The sequence below is a fragment of the Platichthys flesus genome, chromosome 5 (assembly GCF_949316205.1).
Source record: "Platichthys flesus chromosome 5, fPlaFle2.1, whole genome shotgun sequence".
Taxonomy (NCBI): Eukaryota; Metazoa; Chordata; class Actinopteri; order Pleuronectiformes; family Pleuronectidae; genus Platichthys; species Platichthys flesus.
In genome coordinates, this window is record NC_084949.1 from 11,639,687 (window position 1) to 11,666,337 (window position 26,651).

General features: G+C 39.2%; 1 protein-coding gene across 1 annotated transcript in view; it reads right to left on the reverse strand.

Moving 5' to 3' along the window:
* Positions 1 to 26,651, reverse strand: part of LOC133953184 (zeta-sarcoglycan) — a 131,043-nt gene that overhangs the window by 59,586 nt on the left and 44,806 nt on the right. Inside the window, exon 3 of the mRNA XM_062386981.1 lies at positions 2,170 to 2,257. Coding sequence (XP_062242965.1) covers positions 2,170 to 2,257 — 88 coding nt within the window. The remainder of the gene's footprint in view (positions 1 to 2,169; positions 2,258 to 26,651) is intronic.

Consider the following 26,651-nt stretch of genomic DNA (forward strand, 5'->3'; position numbering starts at 1 on the left):
TGTCCAGACATGTATAACAGATGAAGTGAAGACATTAAAGGTTTTTTATCAACTCTGTTAAGTGTATTTTGTCTTCATCAGGAAAACAATGTTGACTTATGAAGAAAGGCATTTGTAAAGACCACAGTGACCTTTCATTTGGGGAGAATTAGTTTACTCGATTCAATTTCAGAATGTCTAACACTATGACCTCAATGTGACCTAAGAGAGCTTTGGGTTTTCACTTTGTGTTCCATTTCCTCACAAATGATCACAGGCTTTTTATAGTCGAGACCTTTGGCGACCTAAATTATGCAATGGCAAGAATAAAAAATATACTAAACATTAAAGTTCACAACCATTTTTATCCAACCTGCTTTGTCACCTCTATTAAAACTACCTTCTCTCTTCAAATTGGGTCAGTGAAAGGCACCTACTCCACTAATCCACTTCAAGCACAAAAAGTACATCCTCAGTTTGTCTGTTATGACAACAGTAAGCCTCTTATTTTCCAATAATGTAATTTAAGTCCAAATCCTTAATTGCCCTATAACTGAGCATGGTGTTTGTGTTTTACAGCTTTGTGAAACATTGCACACATTGTGGATGTAATTCTGTCAGGTCCCTTATTTTTACTGTCAGAGAAAAATTACACCAGCGAACATAATAATGCCTCCACTTTCACTTTACCCACTGAGTTAGAGCTGATGATAATTTCCATTCTTCCATATTATACTGATATACTTTTTTGAAATTCATAAAGGCTACATTTTCAAAAACCAGAGCAAACTTGACTGACAAATTAAAGTTTGGTTGCTATTGACTAAGACCTTTGACCTCTACTCGTACATCTCTGTCTCAATGGGGCTGCAGATGATCACAGGTCTCCTTTACCACGCTGTTGTCCAAGGCTCAGTGCTGTCATTGCTGCAGTCATTCAAGAACCCTATGTGCAATTGTATGAAATTAAAATTAATTCGAAAACAAATAACACAGATGCAGAATTCTCCATGGGGTCTGTTGTACCTCATGGGACCAACTTAGGTCTTGTTCTCTTCCTCATTAGCGCATTTAAATGCACATTTTTACAGTTTTTTTCAAACAAACTGTGTTTACTGAATGTTACCACTTGGTTTCATTGTTAAATGGTAAACTTGACTTTTCCAGTCCTAATGATCACACAAAGTTCTTAACACAACAGGTATACTTCCCCTATTCACTCTGACATGCAAAGGTCCAAGGATTAAAGATTAAGTATCTACTGGGTGGTTTTAACATGAGTAAAACTGTGCACTGAGAATACCACACGAGTATTGCATTGACAGCTGCTTAACGTGTGCATTTCACTTATTGTTATGTGTTTATGTTCCATTTACCCATCTGTTTTCCACTGTGTCGGACTCTTGACAAAGCTGACAGTCATTACACTGTCCCTCCTGCTAGCAGCCCTATAGCCTTGGAAAACATTAAGCTTGCTGATCTGACAGAAGAAAATAAAAGCTGAAACTTTCTTCTTTAACACTGACAAAACTGTGATGCCATTATAATGAGACTTTGATTGAAGTACATTCTTCAGGGACTCGTCAGTTCGTCAGTATCAAAATCCTTTGATAATCAGCTCAACAATCACGATTGATTTTCACCTCCGCACCGAACCACAGGCCAACCGTTTCCTTCTCAATGACTGAAATAGTTATTAATCACAATCACATTGTTTGGACAAAGTGGACCGACATTAAGAGGAAAAGAGTTCAACAGATCTGATTCATTCTTAAACAAATATACCGCACACCAAGCATTACTTATGAATAAGACTTACTACTTAACCTTTCTGTGGGTTTTGAACAGAACAAGTCATATCCTCTAAGTCATGTGTCCCTCTCAGTATTGTCACTGAGCCATCACTAATCCAATAACAGCTTGGAGAAATGGGTTAGTTTAGCCAACGGCACAGCTGTCAGCCTCAGTGAGATACACTAATGGAAACAGATAGCATATAGTTTGGGAAACAGACGGAGGTAAAATGAATCCATGCATTCACGCAAAGCAATATAAAGCTGACTGTCTTATACAAATGATCTGGTTTGGGGGTTGCTTCAGCAGAAGATTTTTACCACCAATGTGGTACATGTGGGCAATGCAGTGTGTGTGTGTGTGTGTGTCTGTGTGGGTTTTTTGAGTGTGTCTTACCCACGATAAGCTGACCAGTCAGTTGTCCCTGATCGTTTCTTGCGTTGACGGTCACATTTCTGTCCGACTGAAGGACCAACGGACTGTCCTAAAGAGAGAGGAGGGAGGAGTAAAGAATATTAATACATCAGCCAATTGAGTAGAGTATTCTCATACACTCATTAACATATCTGCGTATACTTCTACACCACCGGTTTCCATATTCACACATGTGTTGTTTGACTTCTATCTCTCCCCTGGAACTCCTGCCATCACCCACCAGAGTACCAATCAGTGTTGCATTAACCTGTATAACCAATACTGCCTTAGCCTGCCTCAACCTTCACACTTGACTCCCTCTCTTCCGCTAGTCTGATATACTCTGCATCTAATTTGCATGATCTATTCAAAGCAGCATCCTGTCTGTGAGTGTTTCCTTGTTTTCCATTTTTTTCTGTGTGTGTCTGTACGTCTGCAAAAGAGGCAATTATTTTCAGCCTAAATTAGCCAAATGCAACAGTGACCCTGAACTCTGCTCTAATGTTTAACGTCTGATTGAGATGAACGCCGGCCAAATTAGTTTACATTCAGTGGATGTGCGTTGCAATGAACACAACCCCCCTGTCCTCCATTTTCATTAAGTTCCAAACTCAATCTATCGTGTCATTGTCTTTCTTCCTCTCCCTCTCACCTTCATCTTCTGCTCGGTGTGCATCAGCTGGTAAAACCTCCCTCTTCACATTCTTACACTTTTCCTCTTGGTCATCTTCCCTCTTTCATTCCATTGCTGCACTTACATAATTTACTCATTCATTTCTTTCCCTTCACTTCCCTCTCTTTCTCTCAATTGCTTATTTGTTTTGGCGGCGTGAAATGAATAGCATACATGTGACCCAATTTCTCTGGTGATTTTCCCAAATTAATATCTTGCTGCATTCCAGGCTGAATCTCAAAATGAGAACTGTGTTAAAATTGGAAAGTCGCTGTTCTGTTGAAATAGGAAAAATACATATTCTTTTCCTCCCTCTCTCTCTCCCTGTCTTTTGCCATTTGTTATGGGTGGTTATTCATTGTTCTGTGGCCTGCTTACGCGAGTCAAGACCAAATTTCTAATATGTCACACCTGTCTGTGCTCTATTTCGGAGAGTCTAGGGTCTCCCTGGACAGTCTGATCACAAACAAAGACAGATGCACAAGCGTAAGTGTCAAATGCACATAGAAAACACACAAACAAAAAGGCACACACAAATTATCTTCTAAATGTGAACACAATATTGTTTTCAACATGCTCAGGTGCAAGTTCATACACACCCATGCCCATGTGCCCAGACACACACTGCCCACTCAAACAGAGTCAGGTAACAAATTTGCCTAACAACACGTAAACGCCACACACAGTTTATTGTGTGTTACCTCCCTCATCTGTTTCCTAACGCTTGTATGCTGGATTAATTATTTTCAACGGGGCGTGTGATAGGCTTCACTGTATTATCTTTCCACTCTGTTTAAAGCGATGGGCGCTTTGTAAAGCATGACAGCTGTAATGTGCTTTGAATCATTCCACCTCAGTGGACGGTGTGCATGAACAGGCCTGATCCCATTCACTTAGTGCAAGACTCTGAAATTTAGAGGAGCGGCCGTAGATGGGAAGTCTTATTTGATTAAGCCCTCATATGCAAATACATGGAAAAAAGGCAGTAAATAGTTGCTGCATATTAAACAGCTGCTAATGTCTATTTGTAAAGCAGTTGATTGAAGATAAACAATCTGACTAGTGGTGCTTGTGTGAAACATATGTGCAGGTAACGATAATTACTTAATGAGAACATTGTTGATCCTACCCGTGGCTATCATTAATCACACTTCATCCCATTGATTACCCTGTTTTCACTAAGATAATATCATGTTTTCAAAATTAACGGGACGTCATCACAGCAGAATGAACAGAACCTGTGTTTGGTAATGTGTGTTGGCACACGGATCTGCACACACACCAAAGTCTCAAAAGTGAGCGGGCTCCACTCGGATATAGGAAAACAAAGTGAGGTGGAGAGCTTTGGTGACGCTTTGCTTGGCGTCGGTCGACAGGCAGAGTTCAGAACTGTGCTGGGCGTTCTGAGGGAGAGGCCATTGACTTCATATTAACAACCAATATATACAATGAAGAAATATACATTTGTACTAATTAGATATTTCATAGTCAAGCAAATGGAGTATTTTTTCCCACTGAATTCAGTCAAATTCCATGTTTGTTTGACTATAAATGCTGCACAAACATGATGAGCCAGGCAGTGAAATCCATCTAACAATAGGTTCCCTCCATATACTGTGTAAGGACCTGATTCAGTCAGTTTTCTCTGACATTGAAGGTTCGTTTCTCTCCATGAAAGTCTTTAATTCTCTAAGCTCTGATCTTCAGGGATATCTGCACGATGTTTGAAGGTTGGTTTGATGTTCTCTCATTTCAACGTTAGTTTGATGTGGGTCTTGATGTGCTCTCGGAGTTATGGAGAAACAGGTTTTTCTCTCTGCAGAATGATAATCGTTGCATTGCTTGGATCTTAATTCATTAGGTGATGCATACATCATTCATCTGTAAAAAATGTTTAATGTTAAAACTCAAAACTCTGCTTGAAGTAAGTAGAGTAATAACCAGGTGGCTTGTTTATTGCTATTTCGTAAAAAAGCACATATACTACTGATCCAGACAATGAGACTACAGCTGCACTCTCATAACCACTGCCAGCGATCCTTGCTGTGGCCAATTTACATGAGCCTCACAATAATTACAGATGAGTCCATGTCAGACCAACATCACATATCACAATGATTCTGCATGAACGTCCTTATTAAATAATGTTAAAGGACGCTACACCCCCTTAGCATATGCAACTTGTCACATATTTCTACGTCAGTTAGCCTGTTTAATGCAAATAAGTCCATAATTAAAATCTACAGAAATAATATTGCTGGGCAGCCACAGGCAGAATATACAGAAAATGTATGCTTGATGGAATAACAAGAATCACCTGCGTTCAATACAAATTTAACAATATAATTAAACATTGCATTCTGGGATTAAACTAGATCAGATAAGATTAGATGAAAAGCAAAGGTATGCTCATTGCTCACAACCTAATAGTTTGTACGATGTGCAAAAACCAGGCTTGCATTGAGCAGGTGGTGAAATGTGATGAAACAGAGCAGGGTTTGGAAAAATCTTTCCTGGAGGATATTCATCCGACCTTAATTTGTACCAGATCCTGCCAGAAAAGGATCTGGCACCTTCTATTTGGACCAGCACCTGTTTGATTAGATCTGGCATCTCCAGCGTCACAATCAAACTCTGAAGATACATTTTGGACCACAGTATATTTGATCCGTCTGATTAGTCTTTTCCTTCCCAAGTTACACCTAAATCACTTGTTTGCATATTTTGGTTTCGGGGGGGGGGCTGTTTGTTTGGCAGAGGTAGATACACCACATTTCACTTTGTTCTGTTTCTTAGCCTGTTTGCTTTTTGTAGTAACTTTGGTCAGTGCATGTGTTTTAGTGTGTAAATAATGGAGCACATCCATAATTCTTTGATGTCAGAAAAAAAAGGCTACCACTAACAATATGGCCAATTTACTCAGATGTTACAGGGTTAGAAAATGGGGCTAGAGGTTCTGGTCAGGACAGGTTGTGTTGGTGTCCGTAATAAAAAACCTTGACCTGTTTCCTAACATGCGCCATTCATCATTTGTGATATTTCCTTTACATTCAATTCACTTCCCAGTTAATCTCCCTCGCCCGCTCTCTGCATTGACCCTCTGGCTTTTGTGTTTATCGTCACGCTCATAAATCTCTCCTCATCATGTGAAATGTGCACAGAGACACGAAGGAATACTCCAGAGGCAGAGACATCATGCTCTCTCCTCTGAGCTGACACAACATACACCACAGCGCCATTCATTCAGTTAATAGTTTTAATTTAGCTTTGATTAGAAATACAGGCACAAAACCTCCAGCCCGAGGTTGTCATTGTAATTACTCAGGTAATAATTATCATCTGTGGACTTGTGGATCATCACCAGAGCCTCCAGCCACCGGCACAGATAATGACAGCTCCGCCGTCTCACTGTCTGTCTCACACTAACTGGCCGTCTGTCTGACTGTCTGTGGAAACAGGTCGGGGCTCAAGGTACATAACCGACGTGATTGTTTATTTGTGTTTAGTCATCACTCTAATAAAAGCTTTCAGGTCTCCGCTCCCTCTCTTAGGGCCTGACTCAATCACTCCATAAAGTAAATGTCTTAACAGCCGTGTACTCAACCCTCATGCAAGATATGTTTGGTTGATTCATTCTTTGCCATCAGCGTAATAACAGCTTTTAACTCTCCTGACTGTTTCACTGTAATGGCCCATTTTACTGGCCAACTGTCCATCTCTCCATCTAAAAGGTTACGGACGTGAGCTTAGCAAGAAATACTTTTAGTTGTCAATCTAATAAAAAGCTTTCAGCTATCCTTTCCCTCATCGGACATGTTCTCTTCCAATCTTTCTGACTTTCCAAAAAGACACCATCTCTTTGCCAGTCCACTTGTCCGACTGCCCATCAGTCTGACTCTAGGGTCATCTTTGATTTTTGCAGTGCAGACTGATTTCAGCACAATATGTCACAATTATGGGTGTATGGCTGCAAGCAGCAAAAAGTAGATTTTTTAATACGATATAATAAGCCAAAAGTCCTAACACTTTCTCTAAGGCACCCGAACACGTGTTCCTTTGTGTTGCTGTTGTCAGCATAATTCAAGTGATTTGTGATTGATAAATGATTTTTACTTCAGTTGGTGTTTAGTTAAAATGGTAAACCTGCTTGTGTTCACATCTGCAGCAGTTATAAAACTAAGTTTGCATTTTTCTGGCCTTTGTTAGCTCCCAGTTCCCACAGAGTTTGCTCTGTATTTGGCCTCCACCCACTCTTTAACTGTTTTCCTCCCCTGCAAAAACGAAGAGGAACAACTAATCTTAAATTTATACCTCATAATGGTATACTTAGATAAAGGAATCACAGAGTTGTATACACTTTCAGTACCGTGATTTGGCAGAGAGACTGACATTTAAACGAGGCACTCCTCAAAGATGATCACAAGATTATTTGGATGAATCTCAAATTAAGATTGGGATATTAACTGGGATAAAGAAGTTGCTGTTAATAACGGTGAGACATCAAGACAGAGTGAGGAGAGAGTTAAAGTGTGGGGGAGCTGAGACATGCAGGTACTTATAAGTATTACGGTCTAGACCTGCTCTAAAATTGCCTCCATATAACTGGTATGATTTGGCACAATATAAATTAAACTGTCTTGACTCAGAAGTTGTATAATTTAAATGGGAAGGACACGCGGATAGTAGTATAAATAGTCAAAGCTAAAACAGAATACCAACCAAAGAGTGAGAAAAAGTCTGCTGTATCCCTCCGCTCCTCTTTCGACTTTAAATCAGCTACTTAGTATGGACAATTAAATTAGTGTGTTTGTTGTTGTGCAATGCTTATTTGTTGTTTTTGGTCCCCACAGCCATATAACAAGAGGAAATAAATCAGTGTGGGTCCTGAGCTTTCCTCTCAGGATGCTTGGATTTAATATGTTCAAGTGTCCTCATGTGCATTCGGGGGCCTTATCATCTATTTAGGATCTCATCAATGTCCTGTGCAAGACTTGTGTCAACAGTTTTGAGATCAGTGTAATCCATTTAAATCTGAAAGTGGCAGCTTAGATGAGACTGAGCCAGACGAGTCATGTCAGATCACTGTGTGTGGCTTGTTGGGTTCTTGAATATCAATTCTATTCATAGTTTTCATTTCTAAATCATCTGGAATTGAGTACTGTGGATCTGAACATTTAAATATTTGAACGATAACCACAATGTCACAGATTAAAAAAAACAATTCATATTAAATAATAAAAATGTCTAATATTTAACTGTTACAAGTGTAAGACTTCCTCTGAAATTGTTATAGTAATTAGTTTATATATCTTAGCAACAACATTTGCTCAAACTGGCTGCTGCTGAAGGCCGTGTTACAGTCTTATAACCTGACTGATAAAGAGGTGGCTCGTCCTTGCTGGCTACAGAGCTCAGAGTTGTTGAAGCCTTGGAATTCATATTGCAGGTTAAAAAAGTATGAGCTGAGGTTGCACTTGTGCCTCAGGGGTCCTACAGGACTACAGTGTTAGCACAGGAGACTGCTGAGCCAAATTTCAGGCACATTAAAATACTTTTTTCCACTTGAGAGCTTCTCATCCTTTGGCCTATTTATGTGTCTCTGAAATGTAATTTTCCATTTGTCTTTGGTTCCTTGATAAACTAAACTCAAATGTTACCTTGTATCTGGCAAAATTATTGTGATGCCTGGTAATATATGAAATCATTTTAGGTATGGTGGCACAGTGCAGTGTCGAATGGAAGAAGGTTCTGATTTGAATCTGACTGCAAGGGCCTCTCTGCGTGGAGTTTGCATGTTCTCCCTGTGTCTGTTTGGGTTTTCTCCACTTACACATCCAAAGACATAGAATAGAATAGAATACCTAGAATGCCTATAAGTGTGAATGGTTGTTCATGCAACATGCTGGCAAATGGCCCAATGTGAGCTGGGATTGGCTCCAGCAGCCCTGTCCCCAAAAAACCTTTAAGTATAAGTGGCGTAGTGAATTGATAGATGTAAAATCTTAGGCAGAACTAAACAAAATGAGAGTGTAGCGCCACAGAAATAGTGTCAAGTTGGAAGTGTAATGAAACACCTCTGTGGCAACTTTCCAGTGGAGAAAAGCAAGGTCAGGTTTATTAATTAAGAAGAGCTCAAAGAACTACTGAGGCCAGAGAAAAGTGTAAGAGAACATCAATGCATGGGAGAAAGGACACATGACTATCTTTTAACAAATGCTCATTCATTTTCGACTAAAGGCTCATTCATTCACAATTATAGATGTGTATATCTCAATAGATGGAGCCTCCATACTCTGCCTTAATATTGTCCATATTTGTGGATGTCTTCAAAAATCTTATGGTGTGGCCAATAGTTCCAGAAAGAAAACCATAGAACACAAAGAAGAAATGTCAACAATAGTGGAACTGTTGGTCCAGAGACATTGGGAGTTAGTGTCAGACAGAAAGTAGGTGTGAGCTATTTGCAAGTCTCCAGACTACAACAATTGAAACCATTAATCCAGCTCTTCAGCCAGATGAAAAAGTATGTGCTATCTTATAACACCTTCCAGGCGATATCTTTACGATTCATCCGAAGAGTACTTTTGCGCCGTAAAATCTTGCTGGAAGCCACTATCCCCAAAGTGTAATTTTATTAATATAAAAGTATTTAAAACAAAAACTAATTTAGAGAACTGTCCCATGTCAAGATTGATTGGAATCAATAATAAGAAAAAATTGTTGCTTTCGTTTTTATTCCTGAAAAGTTTACTGGAGGGACTGTAACGCTCCATTGTACCACCAAGTCTTATTACTCTCTCTGTATTATGAAATTGATTACTCTCACAGGGGAAAGGTCGAGAGAGAAAAAGTGTGTTGTGTGTTGGGACCTGTAGTAAAACGAGGTTTACAGGAAAAGAGGGAGAAGTACTGGGGGAACCTGGGACCTCCCAGCTTCAGGCAAGCAGAGCGATTAATCTTGAAACAGGGGGAGTAAAGAGGGACAGCAAGGTAGAGATGCAAAACAGAGGAGGGTAAACTGGAGCATTTTGTTTCAGAGATGGCCCCAACAAATAGAACTAGGCTCAGGAGCTGCTACGTTGGCCTTTTATGTTGCCTCTCGGCCATAATGTCTGGTGCTTAAGGGACCAGTCAACAAAAAGACACAAAACTCCAGAAAGTATATTCCTACTATAATTTTTACATTCCAACCCGAGGCCTTAGCGATAGAATACATCTGAAGGAGTTTTACATAACAGTTCAGATTACAGCGGTACAATACATTCTCAAAGAATGGAACTAACCCAAACTCTGCAGATAGTATACGTCCTGTTGTTATTTCAATATTTTTTGTGAGAGTTGTTGCTGTGGCTGAACAAAACCTGTCAGGGTATGATAAAAGAAAATGAAAAAGTAGAACATGATAAAATAAACAAATGAACGTGAAAAAGCAAAACTATGTGCAGACAACCTTCTTTGAATCCTCATTGCTCCTATACTGCAGTCTCTGACAAACTGATTAATGTATGTGTGAATTGTTATCAGCATACAGACCAAGGGACAGCTCTAGTATTTGTTTGTGGTTGATATCCAACCAAAATGTTGGTCCTAAAATCACTTATTCTTGTGAAAACCACTTTTTATCAAACACAACCACATGGGTCAATGAAAATAATGAAACACAATAATGAAAATAATACTATCTTAAAAATGCTCGAACCAATTATATTGTGCAGTTCTTTATAAACATCCATCCAGAGACAAAACCACAGAGACATGAGGGCAAACATGCAAACTTCACACAAAAATGTGTTGACGAGCACATTCAAACATCAGCATTTTTTAGGCGATGATACACAGCAGCTCAACCATCTTCTACACAATCATAAATACACAGTCAGAAGCTTTCCCTTTGTCAATCCAATGCTTGTTAAATGGCTCTCTTCACGGCTGCTTCTATATGCATATATTTCACTGAAGGATATTTTTTTTTTTTGTGCATTGCCATCTATGCACACAAAGAAGAAACCCATCCCACTGTATAAAGTAATTCCATGAATATCATGTAGATATGGTTGCAGTATCTGTTGGAGGCCAAGATAAATCAATCGTGTTGTTATGGCAATGAAGCAGTGATTCTTGTGTATTGTTTGGTGTTGTGCTGTGAGAATACACAACAAAAAAAAGCTACAGGATGTGTTTTGATGCTTGTGGTTAATATCAAGCCAATAAACCAGTCCTTAACTTTTTCCTATAACATTTCGTTATACACAACCACATGGGAAAACTGGAATAATGAAAGACAAAAAGGTAAATATCTTGTATCTATTTTGTGACAATCTAAAAAAAAATTATATAAGCAGAGCCGAGCAGATATTAATGCATATTCATACAAGCCCACTCACATTCAGCTGACAGATTTTTTAATGGGCAAATCTGCAATCTGAAGAAACCCACGCATTCAGGAGGGCTAACCTGCAAACGTCACACACTAAGCATCATGCTGACAAGTACGTTCAAACCTGGAACACATACTATATAAGGCTCCATATATACTAACAGAAAAAAACGTGCTTATCAAACTTCAATGCTTATAAGCACCTGCTTCTATATGCATATTTCACTAATGGATACAGTATATTTTTGTGTGTGTAGACCTCTATGCACACAAGAACAAATCCAGCAATGAAAAGTGGCATCAAATGTGACTCAGTGTGCACAGTTGTAAAGTCCCTCCATGAATATCATGTAGATGCGTCTGCTATATCTGTTTTAGACTCATACAGAGGCCAAGTGAAATCGATCGCGTTGTTATGGCACTGAAACAATAAGATGCTGAATATTTGAAAACCATCATAACTAATCCATCATGATACATGCAGGCATACACACGATACTACACACACACCGGTCTGCAGAAGACAGGTACTCACTCACAACCAAGGTCATTATACAGCAATATAAAAAAATACATATATTAATAAGCTTGGACAGTCAGAAACAAAACTCACATTCGAGGACAAACATACACACAGCGAAATGAAATCAGCTTGGACATATGTCAGTGGTTACATCATGGTCCTACTTGTCTCTAATGAAGCATATTTGCCTCAAGTTCTGTGTCCTGTGGCATGGTTAAATAGAGGAGAAGAGATGAGATAAGTGGGAAGGACGGAGGCGGAGAGGAGAGCAGAGCAGATAAAGTTGCAGTGCCGCATTTGCCATGAAATATTCCCCAGTGGTGCAAATACTTGAAGTGAAAGAGGAATAAGTTAACTCTGGAGAAGTTTGTGCATCTATAGGAGAGATAGTGTGTGTGTGTGTTCCGATAGTCTAAGACAATATGTGTATGCACAGTGTGTGGATTACAAATGTGACAAGATTTAACCTTATTCACCTTTTCTGTCTAAAAAAAGGTGAATAAGTATATAGCTGTTCGTGTGTGTGTATTTATGCTTACCCATACAGACATGTCTTGCGGCTAATAGATTATTGATCAGTCAGTTTCCAAGAACTTAAGTGGGTAAAGCGCACATGCACACACACAGACAGACAGACAGACAGACACACACATACATCGCACTAACTTTCCATCTCTTGAATACTTCTCATTGAACACAACTTAAGGCAACTTCTTTCGTTAAGTGTTTTTCTTTGTTTCTCGTTCACTCATAACTCAAACATGACTGGTGCTATATCGCCCTTGTTTTGAGACTGATACTGGAGATTCATGGATTCCAATTTATTCAATATGTGATTCTGTATATGATTTTTTTTTTGCTATGGTACCCTTCTTTCTTCCTGTAGTTTCTTTGATGTTTCTGTTTCAATCCAATTCCCTAAGGCATCATAACAGATCCCTTTTCATTTGTACTGAACCAATGGGTATATGAGTGCTTGTGTATGTACGTGTTTGACTCTCTTATTCTTAAATGTCTACACAGACTCTTCTCTCTAACTTTGTCACCTCTACAAAGTCAGAGCAACCCAATCCCTCAAAGCAAGGCAGACCAAGTAGCTAACGTGGCTAGCATAAACAAAAAACATTTAATTACTGCTCTATAGCTAGAGCGTAAATGCTGCTGATCTTAATCTGGCTGGTAATCTATTTTAAAGTTATCATTACTTGTGGAAACACAACATAACAAATGTATTGTCTTACAGCCAACCAGCCAAGTTGCAAATTATGTTATGTAATGGAGACTTTGAAGAGATGCAGATGACATCCTTCAAGACATAATGATGTCAAAGTGAAATTGGCCTTTAACCTCTGGAATATAACATATCATTACTTCATCATTTCATCCCATTAGATTTGTGTAAATCGTGTAAATTTGCCTTATTCATTAACATGCTATTTATTGTTGATCTTCAACCATCAAATTCTAATCACTTTATCCTGAGTCCAAGTGAATGTAACCCTATTTTAAGAAACTCCATCAAGGGCTTTCTGAGATTTTGAGTTCATGAGAACATGACCGAAAAACTGCAGTATAAGCAAGAATAAAAAATAAAGAAAAAAATATGGGGAAATATAGCTAATGGAGAATTTGTGTACAACATGCTGATGACCTAAACACATAAATGCATGTTGTGACCAGTCAATTTAAAATGAACATCTCTCTCTCTCTCTCTCTCCTGTTGGCCCAAAGTGCAAAGGGTTCGAAGGCATGAAATGTGCGATGTGTTAAAATATATCCCACATTCACCGGGGACTTAAAACCGATGGGAAATCATATCTTCCATAAAGGCTCATCCTCTTGAATTGTATAGGATAACATATGTGCATGTTTTCTGTGTGAGGGACTGGAAAGTCTGATAATTATTTACTGAATTCTTGAGGATTTGTGCAGTGAAACAACTTGCAACTTCTTTAGACATACAAGATCAATCAAATCTTGTCCATTTTTGCATGAACATACACACACCCACACAGTCATCTTTTGTTCCTTAACCATGTCTCGAACATTCTTTAGTGGGACAACCTTAGTGTCTGCATTTGAGGCTTTAATCAAAGCTCCTCTGGGGTTTTTTGGCTCATTTTCTCGCAGTTCAGTATATCTTGTGCTTTGTTATTGCTGTGATAGGGATTTTCAGAATTTGGCCTCTCTGCAGAGCTCTCAGCCATGTGATGAAATTCCCAGTTGAGTAGCTGCCTCCATAATTACTGGGAATGGTTTACAAAGGCTGGACATGACAGAGATGAAGTGGATTGTCTTGATGGTGAAAAATTGCATGAAATGGGACATGGAAATGGTTAATTAAGATGAGAGAATTGGGAATTGGTCAGAGAGATGCAACATGATGAAGATAAAAAAGGCAGAGAATAGTTTAAACCCATGGAGCTAAATAAAGCTTTTCAACTTCATGATTTTCTGCAAATGAAGATTTTATGAACATTGCGTAGAGCTTATGAAGGCTGAAGAAAAACATATTTACAAAACAAAACACAAGATAGCTGAATACAATGACTATCTCAAACAAATATCCGGTATGCTTCTGTCAGGAGTGTGCATAGCTGGTCCTTTCTGTTGAGCTGCCCCATGTGGCCAGTGTTGAAAGACCTCCTGAGAAGTGAAAGTAGGATTACTATTTAACACTTCCTCATCGGTAGGTGCTGAAGGCAAACACACATTATACTAATGACTGAACAGGAGTCAACAGGAAAGTACAGGTAAGGGACCATAGGACATGGATGTTGAGAAATAATAAGGAGTTTTCTTAGATATAATAGAGTATTTCTACACAAATTAAACAGTTACCATGGTTGAGACCAGGGTAGGACAGGACACAAGAATAAAGAACAGAATAATATTTGATCTTCCTGTCATTCTTCTTTTATTTTTTTCCTTGAACTCTCTTTCAACTGACTTATCTTCAATTAATTTCCAACTCTCAGTTGTCCAGGCAACCAAAGACCCCCTGCTTACTTACAATTCTTGTTATATCTCACTTTGATCTCCATCCAGCGCTTAGACCTTAATCTTGATTCCCTCTGCTGTGTTCCTCACTTTCTACTCCATTACCTCCACACATCCCTGCTCCCTCCTAGAGATCCACGCAGGGCTGGTGTTATTTATTCAGGGTCCTTTTGCCATCCAGCCATTTTGTACAGTATGATACCATGGAAATCAAGAGTATCAAAGAAATTATCTGGTATATGTATTAAAGGTGTCATAATTACAGGTTTAATCCCTTAAGTAATTTTTGAAATTGAACCATTCAGCTACCAACATTCCAACTATTTATTACCAACAATTTCCTTTCCCACTGAGATTAGCTGAACTGTGTGCTGTCTACATATTCACAGTCTTCTCTTTCCCGTCCCAACCTTTCACCTCCTCCTTTCTTTTTCTCAGAACTGCCAATTGGTTTAGGTTCATGATGTACAAAGTGTTTTAAACTATGTCTTCATCCTCCTGCAGACTCGAGCACTGTTTAATTTGTCTTTCTTCATGTCTTTGCATTGTATGTTGTCAATGACAAACTGCAGCACTTGCTCTTAGCAGCCCTCTTCTCTTCCTTCTCCCTCTTTGAATGATAATCACTTTGCCTCTTGTGTATGTTCATCCCCTTCCCAGAATGATGTGGTGTAGAGCTGGATTTGTGCTCTAGCTTCTATAAAGCTGGCAGGACAATATACATATACATATTATTATTATTTGTACTGGAGCCTACCAGTTATAACCAAACTAACATAGGGGGAAGTTGTATTGAATATCCATCTACAATTTAAATTAGCTATCTGTTGGATGGGATACATTTGCTCATTAAGTGTCGCGATCAAACATTTTACGGGGGTATATTTAGTTATGCGAATACAGGTTTTTAAGTTAGTTGTAGCATTTGTGAGCCTCAATGAGCAATGCGGCTGCTTTCAACTTTGGCACGGGTCTCTGGGCTAGAAGACAGGATTTCTGGATTGAAGCTCCCTGTTGTTTTGGCATGATAATTGGCTTTTCTTTTCCACAATTGTATCATGTTCCAATGACTTAAGAGAGAAGAAGATCTTCAGTTAGCACCTTAGCTGTTCCACACTGACATTTGAGTACAGGGATCTCTCAGTAGCAGATCTATTACTATATCATTGTGTAACTAACCCTACATGTGTTATAGTTTGTGTATGTATTGAAGTGTCTTTCTGTTGTTTTATTGTGAAAATGTTATATGATTTTATTTTGAAAAGGTTCCGGTGGAGTCGCGGACTTGCTGTGTTGACGGAAACTTCTAGAAAGAGGTTTTATGTTTAGCGACCCCAAAAGGACAATTTCTTACGGTGTTTCTAAGTTGTTCAAAGTTTTATTAATATGTACAGTGTTACAAGGACGGTTTGAATAAACAGAACATCAGTCAAAAAAGACCATCTTTCGGAGGATCTGTTACACATTGTTCTGGTCCCAAGAGAACGGGGAGCTCTATGAGAGGGCAAACTAAATCCACCACGATTTTACCAGGAAGAACATAATGGTGAAAGCATGTCCTAGTACTCCCTCCTTTTGTAGCTTTATAAAGTGCTTCAAAGAAAAGTGGGGCTGTACCCACTACAATCTGCCAAAACACGAGCTCTTTTCTCTTCAATTAAATATATAACCAAGAATTTAATTTAATATGATGAAAAGTCCTTTTTAAAAATACCATTCTTTCAATTTATAAATGTATTTATTAAAATACGAGAGGTAGAGTTCTGGTACTAGAAATTTTGATTATAGAACTCATTATTAGCGACACCTTTTTTACCTACTCCTGCCCCGATTCTAATGAAGATATGGAGCTTTAAGAAAATCATCCAAACTAATCCTGATCTCGAGCTCTGGGGTTGGCCGGGTGGAGGAGAAGGAATGCAGCCGCTCCAGGGATTGTCCTTATTAAACCTCAATCTATACCCTATATAACTATACATCCCAGAGTCAAGGTCAGCTCTATACACACACCCTCATCTGTCAAATGTATATGCTGAAAAAATTATATGGGTCAAAATGCCCAACACAACTGTGGTGTACAACATTTGCACTGTGTTTGCACGTTCAGTACATATAATCCATATGTAAACCCGCCCCTGAGTGGTAGAGTGAGATATTTAATCATGACTTTTATCATGAGTTAGTAAAACAAATCAACAACACGGCGGCTGCTCATCCAGAATGTTGCTGTCAGAGTCCTCACTTACACCAAGGAAGTAGAGTCACATTAACAGTCTTTAAATCTCTGCACTGTCGTCCTGGGAATTAAAGGATACATTTAAAAACTCCAATGATTTTTCTAAAGAGAAGTAAAAGTCTTAGGCCTGAATTCCTATGTTACAAGACATCCAGACCATTCAGGTAATCTGGGACATGTTTACTCTGGTGACAGCTCTTTATAAAAATATATATAATATATGAAAATTGCTTAGCACCTAAACGCATCAACACACGTTGTGACCAACCAATTTAAAATGTACATCTTTAATCTCTAACTACTAACTTTCTTAATTGATGTTGTTGTCTTTGAAATTCAATTTGCTGTCTTCCTAATTACTTAACATTTTAAATGTGTTGAATTATTCCGTGCCCTTGTAAAGCAAGTGTATATTTTCACCATCTTATATCATTTATTTGTATTTCCATGCCTCTGTAAAGCATGTGTGTCCAAATGGAAAAATAACCTTACCTTGCTGAATCAACAAATCTGCACTGTGCTTTCCCCAAATTATTCACCAGACATGGAGCACTTAACCATTAGGTGTTGTCCCTTCAATTTACTTCAGGCGTTCAGCTCTGCAATTATGATGCAGATTATAAATGCATGAGGATACTCATCCCGAGGCTCTTTGGCACTTTGCCGTGACCATGTTCAGCTCTCTGACTGTATACAAGCTGCTCAAGAGTGCAGACCACTTAACTTCAGCCATGACAAACTGTGACAGAAAAAAATTGCCACAGCAATAGTGAGAGGGAAACTGAATAAGGACACAAGTGTTTGTACTTGAATTACAGAAATATCCACTGTGCTCTCAGCTCGTTTTTTTTTTTGAGAGTCACAAATGAGAAACAGAGAAAAGCACAGACCACTGCATTCAGTGTCACAGAAGTCAAGAGCTGCAAGCACAACATCCGGATGAGTGAAAGTACATGAATCAAATGGTGGTATGTGATTCAGCTTTGATTATTAGGCAGCATTAGCTGTGGTATTTGTTTATTTGAATGCATGCTTTGGTGTGAAGCTAGTTTGTTACCATGAATTTCAACTGCGTCATTATAACTGTCTCCAGCTGTTGTCCTTTGCAAAGCAAGACATTGCTCATTTTTAGTGCCACCTCTCAAGCTTACATTGACTCTTTTATGCTCACAACACAGATGTTTGAGGAATATTCCTTTAGGGAATTTGTAATTTTCAGTAGAGACAAGATTGCAACTGGGAAGGTTTGCCTTTTTAGCTGAGTTAGCATAGGACATAAGACTTGCCATATGGGGACGATACATTGGAGCAGCATAGAATGGAATCTGCCTACTTTGCACTCAGATACATGTTACTGGAGTACTGTTGATTCTTTTTTTTGCCATGCAATTCCTTTCTCTCACTAACACACTCCGCCAAAGACTCACACACACACACATACACACACACACACACGGAGGGACAGTACAATATGTAATTAAGGCTGAACCCCATTGTACCAATGATCTGCAGACTGGTAATTAAATCTAATCTGTGTGTGTGTCAGCTTAGTGTGGGAACGTGTGTCTATGTGTGAGTGCGAGTGTGTGTTTAATGTCATAAGGCCACAGCAGTGTAATGCCACTCTCCCATCCAGTTAATTAATTCAAATGTCCAGCCTTAATTAATTTCACACGGTGGATTGTGGCCCCTGGAAACCACCTGCATACATAATTCCTTCAGGGAGAGAGTGTCTAGAGATGCACTGACCATGTTGAAATGATGTATTTGTTGTAGTACGTAAGAATATACACTGTTTATATGCATGTCAAGAAAATTATATTTCAATATTTTGTGCAATTACAGTGAAAATTCACGTGTAAGAAAAAGACAGAACAGACTTTGTGCATTCAGTGGAGGATTTCTGGTTTTCTTTGAATGCATATTGTCAAAAGGATGTCTGGTGTGAATGTGTCAATTGTCTGTGTTGGCAGACTTTGTGTATAAATGTGTCTGTATTTAAGTCTGAGCTGATAAAGCAATTCTATTAGTGCCCTTCATCTGTTAGGAATTGTCAAAATATTCTCCATTTGGCTCTAACATTTGCCTAAATGCTCTCCTGTGAATAGTGAATGTAGCAGTGGAGGACAGAATCATTCAGAAATGAGAAATGGTCTTTGTTGTGTAGTTTTTGATGGTGCGTTGATGTAGCACCTGTAGATTCTTAGCGCTAAAACCAATCGTCCAGTTAATGGAGTTGGTGATATACAGTCTCAGTGTTAAGAACTTATTTAAAGTAGATCAGAACACTACAGACAGATTAGTCTCAATTAAATGACATAATATATCTCTTAGTTCAGGAGGATACAGAGGGGGGAGTAAGGAGGATAGTGTTGAAACAGCCTTGGTTAATAAGACTGAATAACATGTGTCTTCATTTACTAATCACCATGCGTTTCATGTTATAGGCTTGAGTCAGTGTAGTTATCATGAATCCCTCTCATGTTCGAGCATACAGTCTACCTACTTAATTTGACATGCTGATTACACTGAGCAAATGCATTAACACACTTCAAGAAATACATGGCTGCGGCTGAGAAAGGAAACAGCTCTGTTCAACTTTTCGTGCACCTAATATATGCCCTCATTTCCCCACTGATGCTATCATTGAAACTAGCTCTGGGCTGAGAGATACATTTTACTGTACAAAGCTATCCGCTCGCCTGATCATCACGCCAATTACTTCACAGACACCAGGATTGGGGGATATTTAAACATGATTAAATTGGGAGAAAACCCAACGCTGCACTCTTTGAAGCAAACTATTGCATTATTATTTTTTGCTTTAAATCGTGACAGTATTTTTTATAGTTGAAGCCAGAAGAATGGGACAAGCACAGAGGTGTAGAGACATCTAAACAAAGAGTGTAACTATGGGTTTGGGTACGTAGTCAAAAATGACACTGTACTCAGGAAGAAATGCAGCCAACTATCAATGACCATATGTGTGTAGTTTATTAAATCAAACTGGCACACACCTGATGGCCTTGTGCTCAATGGTAACTACTGTCCTGATGCCAGTAATGTGACATTTTATAGATGTGGACTGTGTAGAGCCTGGGTTAGTTATGAGGAAGGGACATTTTTCAAAACTATGGGTTGTTATTTTTTAGAATGAGGTTATAAAAGCAGGCACATCATAATACCTCATGGGGAGAAAAAAAGTTTTGAAATATGACGATGGCACCTTTTTTCCCCCTGCAAGGGTTTGAATAATAGACTGTGACTAACATGAAGCAAAGAACGACACAGTCATATTCAATTAATTTTGTTTCGCTTTTTGGTATTTGCAATTTATCCTGACAGCGTCTGTGGTTGTCAAAAAAGCCCAAATATAAAATATTATTCTGTGTGCTGCGTGCTGGGTAAGAAAAACTTCTACGGTAAATTGTATTTAAGACATGTCGGTCAGTTTTTCTTTTGCCCTAAACTCTCAAAGGCAGACTTACAATTCGGCTTGACAGGGAAGTGTCAAGCACATTTAGATGGATTTTGGTTGACGCAATATCCACTTTAATGACAGCACTATCAAGTTTTTACATTTAACATGGCACGCCATGATGTGCCCTTTTTCTCCAGTCAAGTTCTGTGATGAGCGGATTTGTTGTAGCTCTTGGATGACATGACCTCTGAGACAGCAGCTGCAGGGAGGGATGGAATGATCTTTTGGAGCAAGGGATTAATATTCTTATTCATTTTGTCTCGTTCCCTCACTCCCCTCAAGGGCCAATGTGACTTTCTTTGTCCTGACATTCGGGAAATCGCTGTTAAATGTTAATGGTGACTATTTTTAAATGGGTCGCGACCACGTCTGGCACACACGTCCACGCCGGACACTCGCACAGCGGACACACAGGAATAAGATAACGCAGACGGACGAATATGCAGTCAGTCACGCACGCACACACACACACCCACATGCTCAACTACACACCCTTCCGAGCTCGGTCTTGAATTAAAAGATGAGGTCTTATTTGTAATCGCAGAAAAAAGGATAACATATTCCCCTCAGCCCACGAACCCCTACAAACCTCCCTCAGTCAAACTGTTCTTTCTTCCTTTTTCCATTATGTTCAATTCATCCCTACTGGTGGCTCAGACATCTTATTTGATATCGCTCTCAATGTTCCGGGGGACATAGAAAAAGCTCGGACATCTTACAAGCCCTCAGCAGTGTGTGTCTGCTTGATGGAGCGCTCATTTTTTGATGTCAATGCCTATTATCACCGGCAGCATGTCTAAGCTACCCAAGCTACCCCTCTCTGCAAACTGAAACCTGGAGATACTCACATATACTGAGAGCCACCCCCCAAAGGTGACAAGGTGTTTAAATCAAATACACTTCACATCTGTTGGACGTGGGGACACTGCATGTTGAGTCTCCTTCTATGGCAGATTAGTGGGTTACATATTTGAGCAATAGGACAAAGACATAATGGGATACAATGAAAGGAAGCAGCAGCAGCAGATGAATAGAAGCTGGGTGCGATCGTGAAATAAGTGTCAAGAGAAGCTTGATCAATATACTGTGTATATCAGTAGGCTCAGAGATGTTCAGACAATCACAGGAAAGCAGGCTTTTAAAGAGACTTCATTATATCCTTATCCCAAACCCTATCCCGAACCTGAGACTGGGCTTTAGTCCCTATGAGATCTACTGGTACTGATCAGGTTAGTGTTTGTGCTAGAAAAGAGCTAAAAAAAATAGCACAGACACAAACCCACAACTTCAAAATTACCTTTCATTGACTTAGATTTAGTGATTTAGTGGAGACTTATTCTAACCTGAAGCATAGTTAATACTTGTCTATCCCTCACCTTAACCTTAACATAAACCATAACCTAACCCCTAAAACCTGTCTTCAACTTCAAATGTGTAGTTCAACATTATGAATTGCTCTTTTTAATCCATAGGGAAGATAAGTCCTCACAACATGAGTAATACAACACACACACATAGTTCCAGGTAGGGATAACTGGAATTGCATCTGAGCCACTATACACTACAGACTGTTTATGTGATAAATCACACATAGTGGGGTGACACGCAATTTGAATAAAATGTTCCTATAGGTTGAACTTCCTGTTGACAGTGTGTCTGAATGATAGCTTAGGGTTTGTTTTTGTCTTCAGACGGGAGACATCACCTTCACAGGGTGGGCCTATACAGTGATGATGATAGAAAGCACAGTGGGCCTAAAAAGCATGCCAGTCGCTTTCCTTGATGCGAACGCAACAAAATCACATCAAAAAAGCTATTGTTCTGCTAAGAAAAGCGCAGCATCGTACACCACAGGTGACATGCAATTAAAATCAAGTGAGCTTGACAGTTGGATATTATGGCATCCTTTTCTCACACACAAACACAAGCCTTGAAGAGGAAATCAAACAAACCCAAGTTGCCGGCTATTATTCTTCTGAGAAAGTGAGAGCCATTTCAGGTAACGTGCTATTAAAGTCAAACAAAGCCACACTGTAACAGTTAGACCTGCCACAGCGCAACAGTTGCACTGAGCCCTCAAATTATAGCCTATACCAAGGTCTGCATCCGTTCAGTTACATTTAGCCCGGATTGTTTACAATGCTGCAAAGTCAAAATCAATAGGGCCTGCCAAGACGGGAACAGCCTAATGTTCCATTAGGACTCTCTGCTATTCAATTACAGCTCCAGAGTTGGAGAAGTTTCAGCTAGCTCAGGTCCCCAGAGAAGAAGCACAGAGAAAGTATGAGGCAGAGAGAAGGAGTAATAAATCTCAAACTGACAAACAGCAAAAATAAAGTTATGGCATCCTCCCACTTTTACCCACCCCCAACATTTCCCTCCTTGGTCTTCATTGAAGCTGCAGTACAGGGTATAGATGAGAGTGCTTTTAATTGTTGCTTTTGATTTTTCCATTATATTTCATACAGCCATTATTGTTTTTCAATCATCTCTCTGGGAGTATTAATTATCATTGGATTTGGTTCCACCCCCTAAAAAAGGCCGCCTTTTATACCATGCATACCAACACCAACTGTGTGGGGCAGGGATTTTCTTTCTTTCTTCAATAAGTGAGGCCCTTATCCTGGGATTCTACCACATAACCTGGCCTCTCTCCTGGGAGACAGTATTACTCCTGGGGTGAAAGAGAAAGACAACAACATAGAAATAGGGGGATGCATAGAAAGACATGTCATAGATCAAAAGAAAAAGAAAAAAATGCAGAATTAAAAAGATATATATGGACAGCGAAAGAGAAGAATAAATAAGTTTCCGTTGTGCCTCTAGACAGGTCGTCATTGAATCCCTATGGAGGCAATTATAGGACCTAGTGGCAAGTCTGTGTGTGTGTGTGTGTGTGTGTGTGTGTGTGTGTGTGTGTGTGTGTGTGTGTGTGTGTGTGTGTGTGTGAATTTGTGTGCTCATCCATGTGTGTCGCTAAAAACGGGCCTTTGTGGGAATAGTGAAAAGAGAGCGAGATATGAGTGAACACCGCATTCGCAGTGTGCCTTTAAAATGCACCAACACACCGTGAAATACCCTACAAAACCTGCTGCTCTGATGATAATCCAACTGCCTCTAGGTTACAATGGAATCATCTTCCAAGTAAATGCATACGTTTACATAGAGTACATATACTATGTAAATCCCCCACAGACTGTATTAGTAAAGTAGAAATATTACCTTAGAGGCGCTTTCTTCCAGTTTATATCCAAGTCCATCCAGAGCCATCAAATAAGTGATTAATACTCTGATGGAATTAACAACAGTTGTCAAGTCTATTTCATCATAATAAGTATTTCATTTGATCAGTTATGGCTATTAAAGTGTCCATTGAGATCTTGATCTTTCAGGTTTAACCACCAAAATTGTATTACTTTATTTTTAAGTCCAAATCCACACTTTTGCCATGTTAAATAAAAGGATTCTTTCAAGGCGTTGCAAAGATGTCACACGTTGAAGACACAAAGGACAGAGGGATTTTGGGATGGGCAACTTTAAAATACAACGCCTCAAACTGCTGATGTTGCCTTCAGGTCGGTATAAACATACTCCAAATACAAAAGTCCAAGCACAGGGATCATTGAGAGATTTTTGTAGATCCCAACTAAGTCAAAACCGTACCTGTTCTCTGAAATAGTCAGCAGTATATAATATTTGCCGGATAATCTCTGTTGCCACTGGCTGCTATGCTATAACAATAGCAAAGGAGGAAGTAATGCAAAGTTGTTACGGATGTAAGGAGGTCAAGGGGCATAGTTGGGTAAGATGGGTAGGTCAGGGTTGTTTAAATTTTTTCAGGAGCGGGACCACAATCATTCCGGACCTTAACCATTCGATTATTTTGTAACAACGATAATGATGATGTGCCAACCTTACTTGACTTTGCCCTTTTTCAATCTAAACATTTTCTTTCCATCAAACTCCCTCGGAAGGCTCAGAAATATGATGTTACCCTGTCAACATGGATGATGCCTGAATATGTGATTTGAAGGACTTGTTGTGTCAAAGTGTTCCATCCATGCCCAGTTGAAACCTGGTCTGACTGCCCCTAGATCATCCTGTGTGCCAAATCTGTTTGCTCACCTGAATCAGGGCAGTCTCTTGATCATCCAGTGTGCAAGATCAATCAGTTCACCGCTTCTAGCCCAGCTTGGTGTGTCAGTGACAACACATTTGTAACAACATATTAATTTGTCCACAATTTGTATATTGGATTTTACATCAGTCCCAAGCCATGTGTAAACATGTGTTGTAGGAACACAACTACTGTAGAGTTCTGTATTTGATAAATTCTAAGTTCTGGCTGATGCTGTTGCTCTGGCACAGATTACGGCTGTTTTTAAAACTTTATTCAGTAGCTTCAAACACTCCAGGTCATGTGTCTCTCAAAGCTTCTCTGGAGCTTCCAAATGTCTGCTGAATACTTTACTAGTGCCTTGCAGTTCTTGGCTGGGGCCTTGCACTGCATCCTTGCCAGATGTTGCTATAAAGCCAGGTGCTCAAGCAACTCCTGTCCACTACCTGTAGTCTTTGCTTGATGGACACATGAAACAGGTCTTTCCTACTCCGTTCAGAGCCTTGATCAAACAGTGGGATTTTGAGACTAAAGTGCAAGCTATGCTGTGGTTATAAAACAAACAATCTATAACCAATTTTATTTTACTATTAGCTGTGATAGCCTGTAAACACATGCACATCGATAATCATCCATTATCCATACCGCTTCCTTTAAAGACCACAGCAGGGCTGAAGCCAATCCCAGCTAAGAATGTGCTAGAGGCAGGGTCCACCCTGGACAGGTTGCCAGTCTCATCACAGAGCCAACGTACAGAGACAAACAATCATTAGTCACTGTCATTTTGACCAAGACCCTCCTTGTTGTGAGGTCAATAGTTCTTACCACTGCACCACTGTGCCACCTTGCTGGCCTCACATGGAAAATATTACCAGACACATGAAAAAAAACTAAAAACTAATCAAAACATGTTTTCCAATGTCAAAATATCCCAACAGTGTTGATTTATTTCGCCTCGAAAGATTACCTGGAAGGAAGGTTAAAAAAAGACTTCCAGAATCTATGGAAATGAAGAACATAATGTGAAACACAATCATAACTCGAAAAACATTAAATCTGCTTTAGTTGTTTTCTTAGTTTTTTCAATTATTTTTATTTTCTATGTCTGTCTCTTGGCCTTCACTTTTGCCTTTCATTTTCTTGTATTCATACAGTTCTTTCCACCTCTTTAGGTTTGATTGATTCTCTCTGACCCCTTTATTTCCCTTCAACCTCTGCTCACTCTTGTTTCCCCCCACCTTTCTTTCCTCAATTATCTTTCTCCCTCTCCTGCACCCTGTTTTTTCAATTTCACAGCCACTATCATTTCTCAGTGTGTTGTGGTTGCTGCTGTTAGCGCATAGTTTATATTCAGTGTTCTGTATTTAGCTCTCTCTGGGAGTCACAATGTTCCATTTACCTCTCCCACAATGCGCTGCTGGGGGAAGGCCCTGATTATGCAAAATATGGTAAATGTGTGTGTATGTGAGTGTGTGAATAAGGCATACGGCATCTGTGTGGGATATCATCAAATTGCTTTTCTCAAACTTTCCATTAAGAGAGCATGAACCTTTTTAGTTTATTTTGGGGATTAATAAAGTCCACTTACATTCTTGTAAATGGGTAAACAATAACTAATATCCCCAAAAATTGACAGTTGACAGTAGGCTGTTAAAAGATACTGAGAATAAGTAAACCTACCACGCAGTTAATACCTTTTTCTTGAGTGACAATTAAAGCATCATACTAATTGGTATGGAACTGACATCATTTCTAATGGTAGTTAAAAAAATAACATTTAAGTACAGTAACTTAAAAAAAATGATGCTGATTGACTATATAAATACTAAACTATATTTCTCAATAAGTATACTGCAAAATAAATTACACAACTGGTTCAACCAAATTGACCATGTTAGTCAAAACAAGTTAAACTATGCTTTTATTTATTTTTCATTGTGGCATTAATAAAATACTGTTGGAGATCTACGTTAACTTACCACCATGACACCAATGCATGAAGAGGTGAATAAAGTGTGAAAAAATAACCAATACAAAAGGCAATGCACTATTATGTG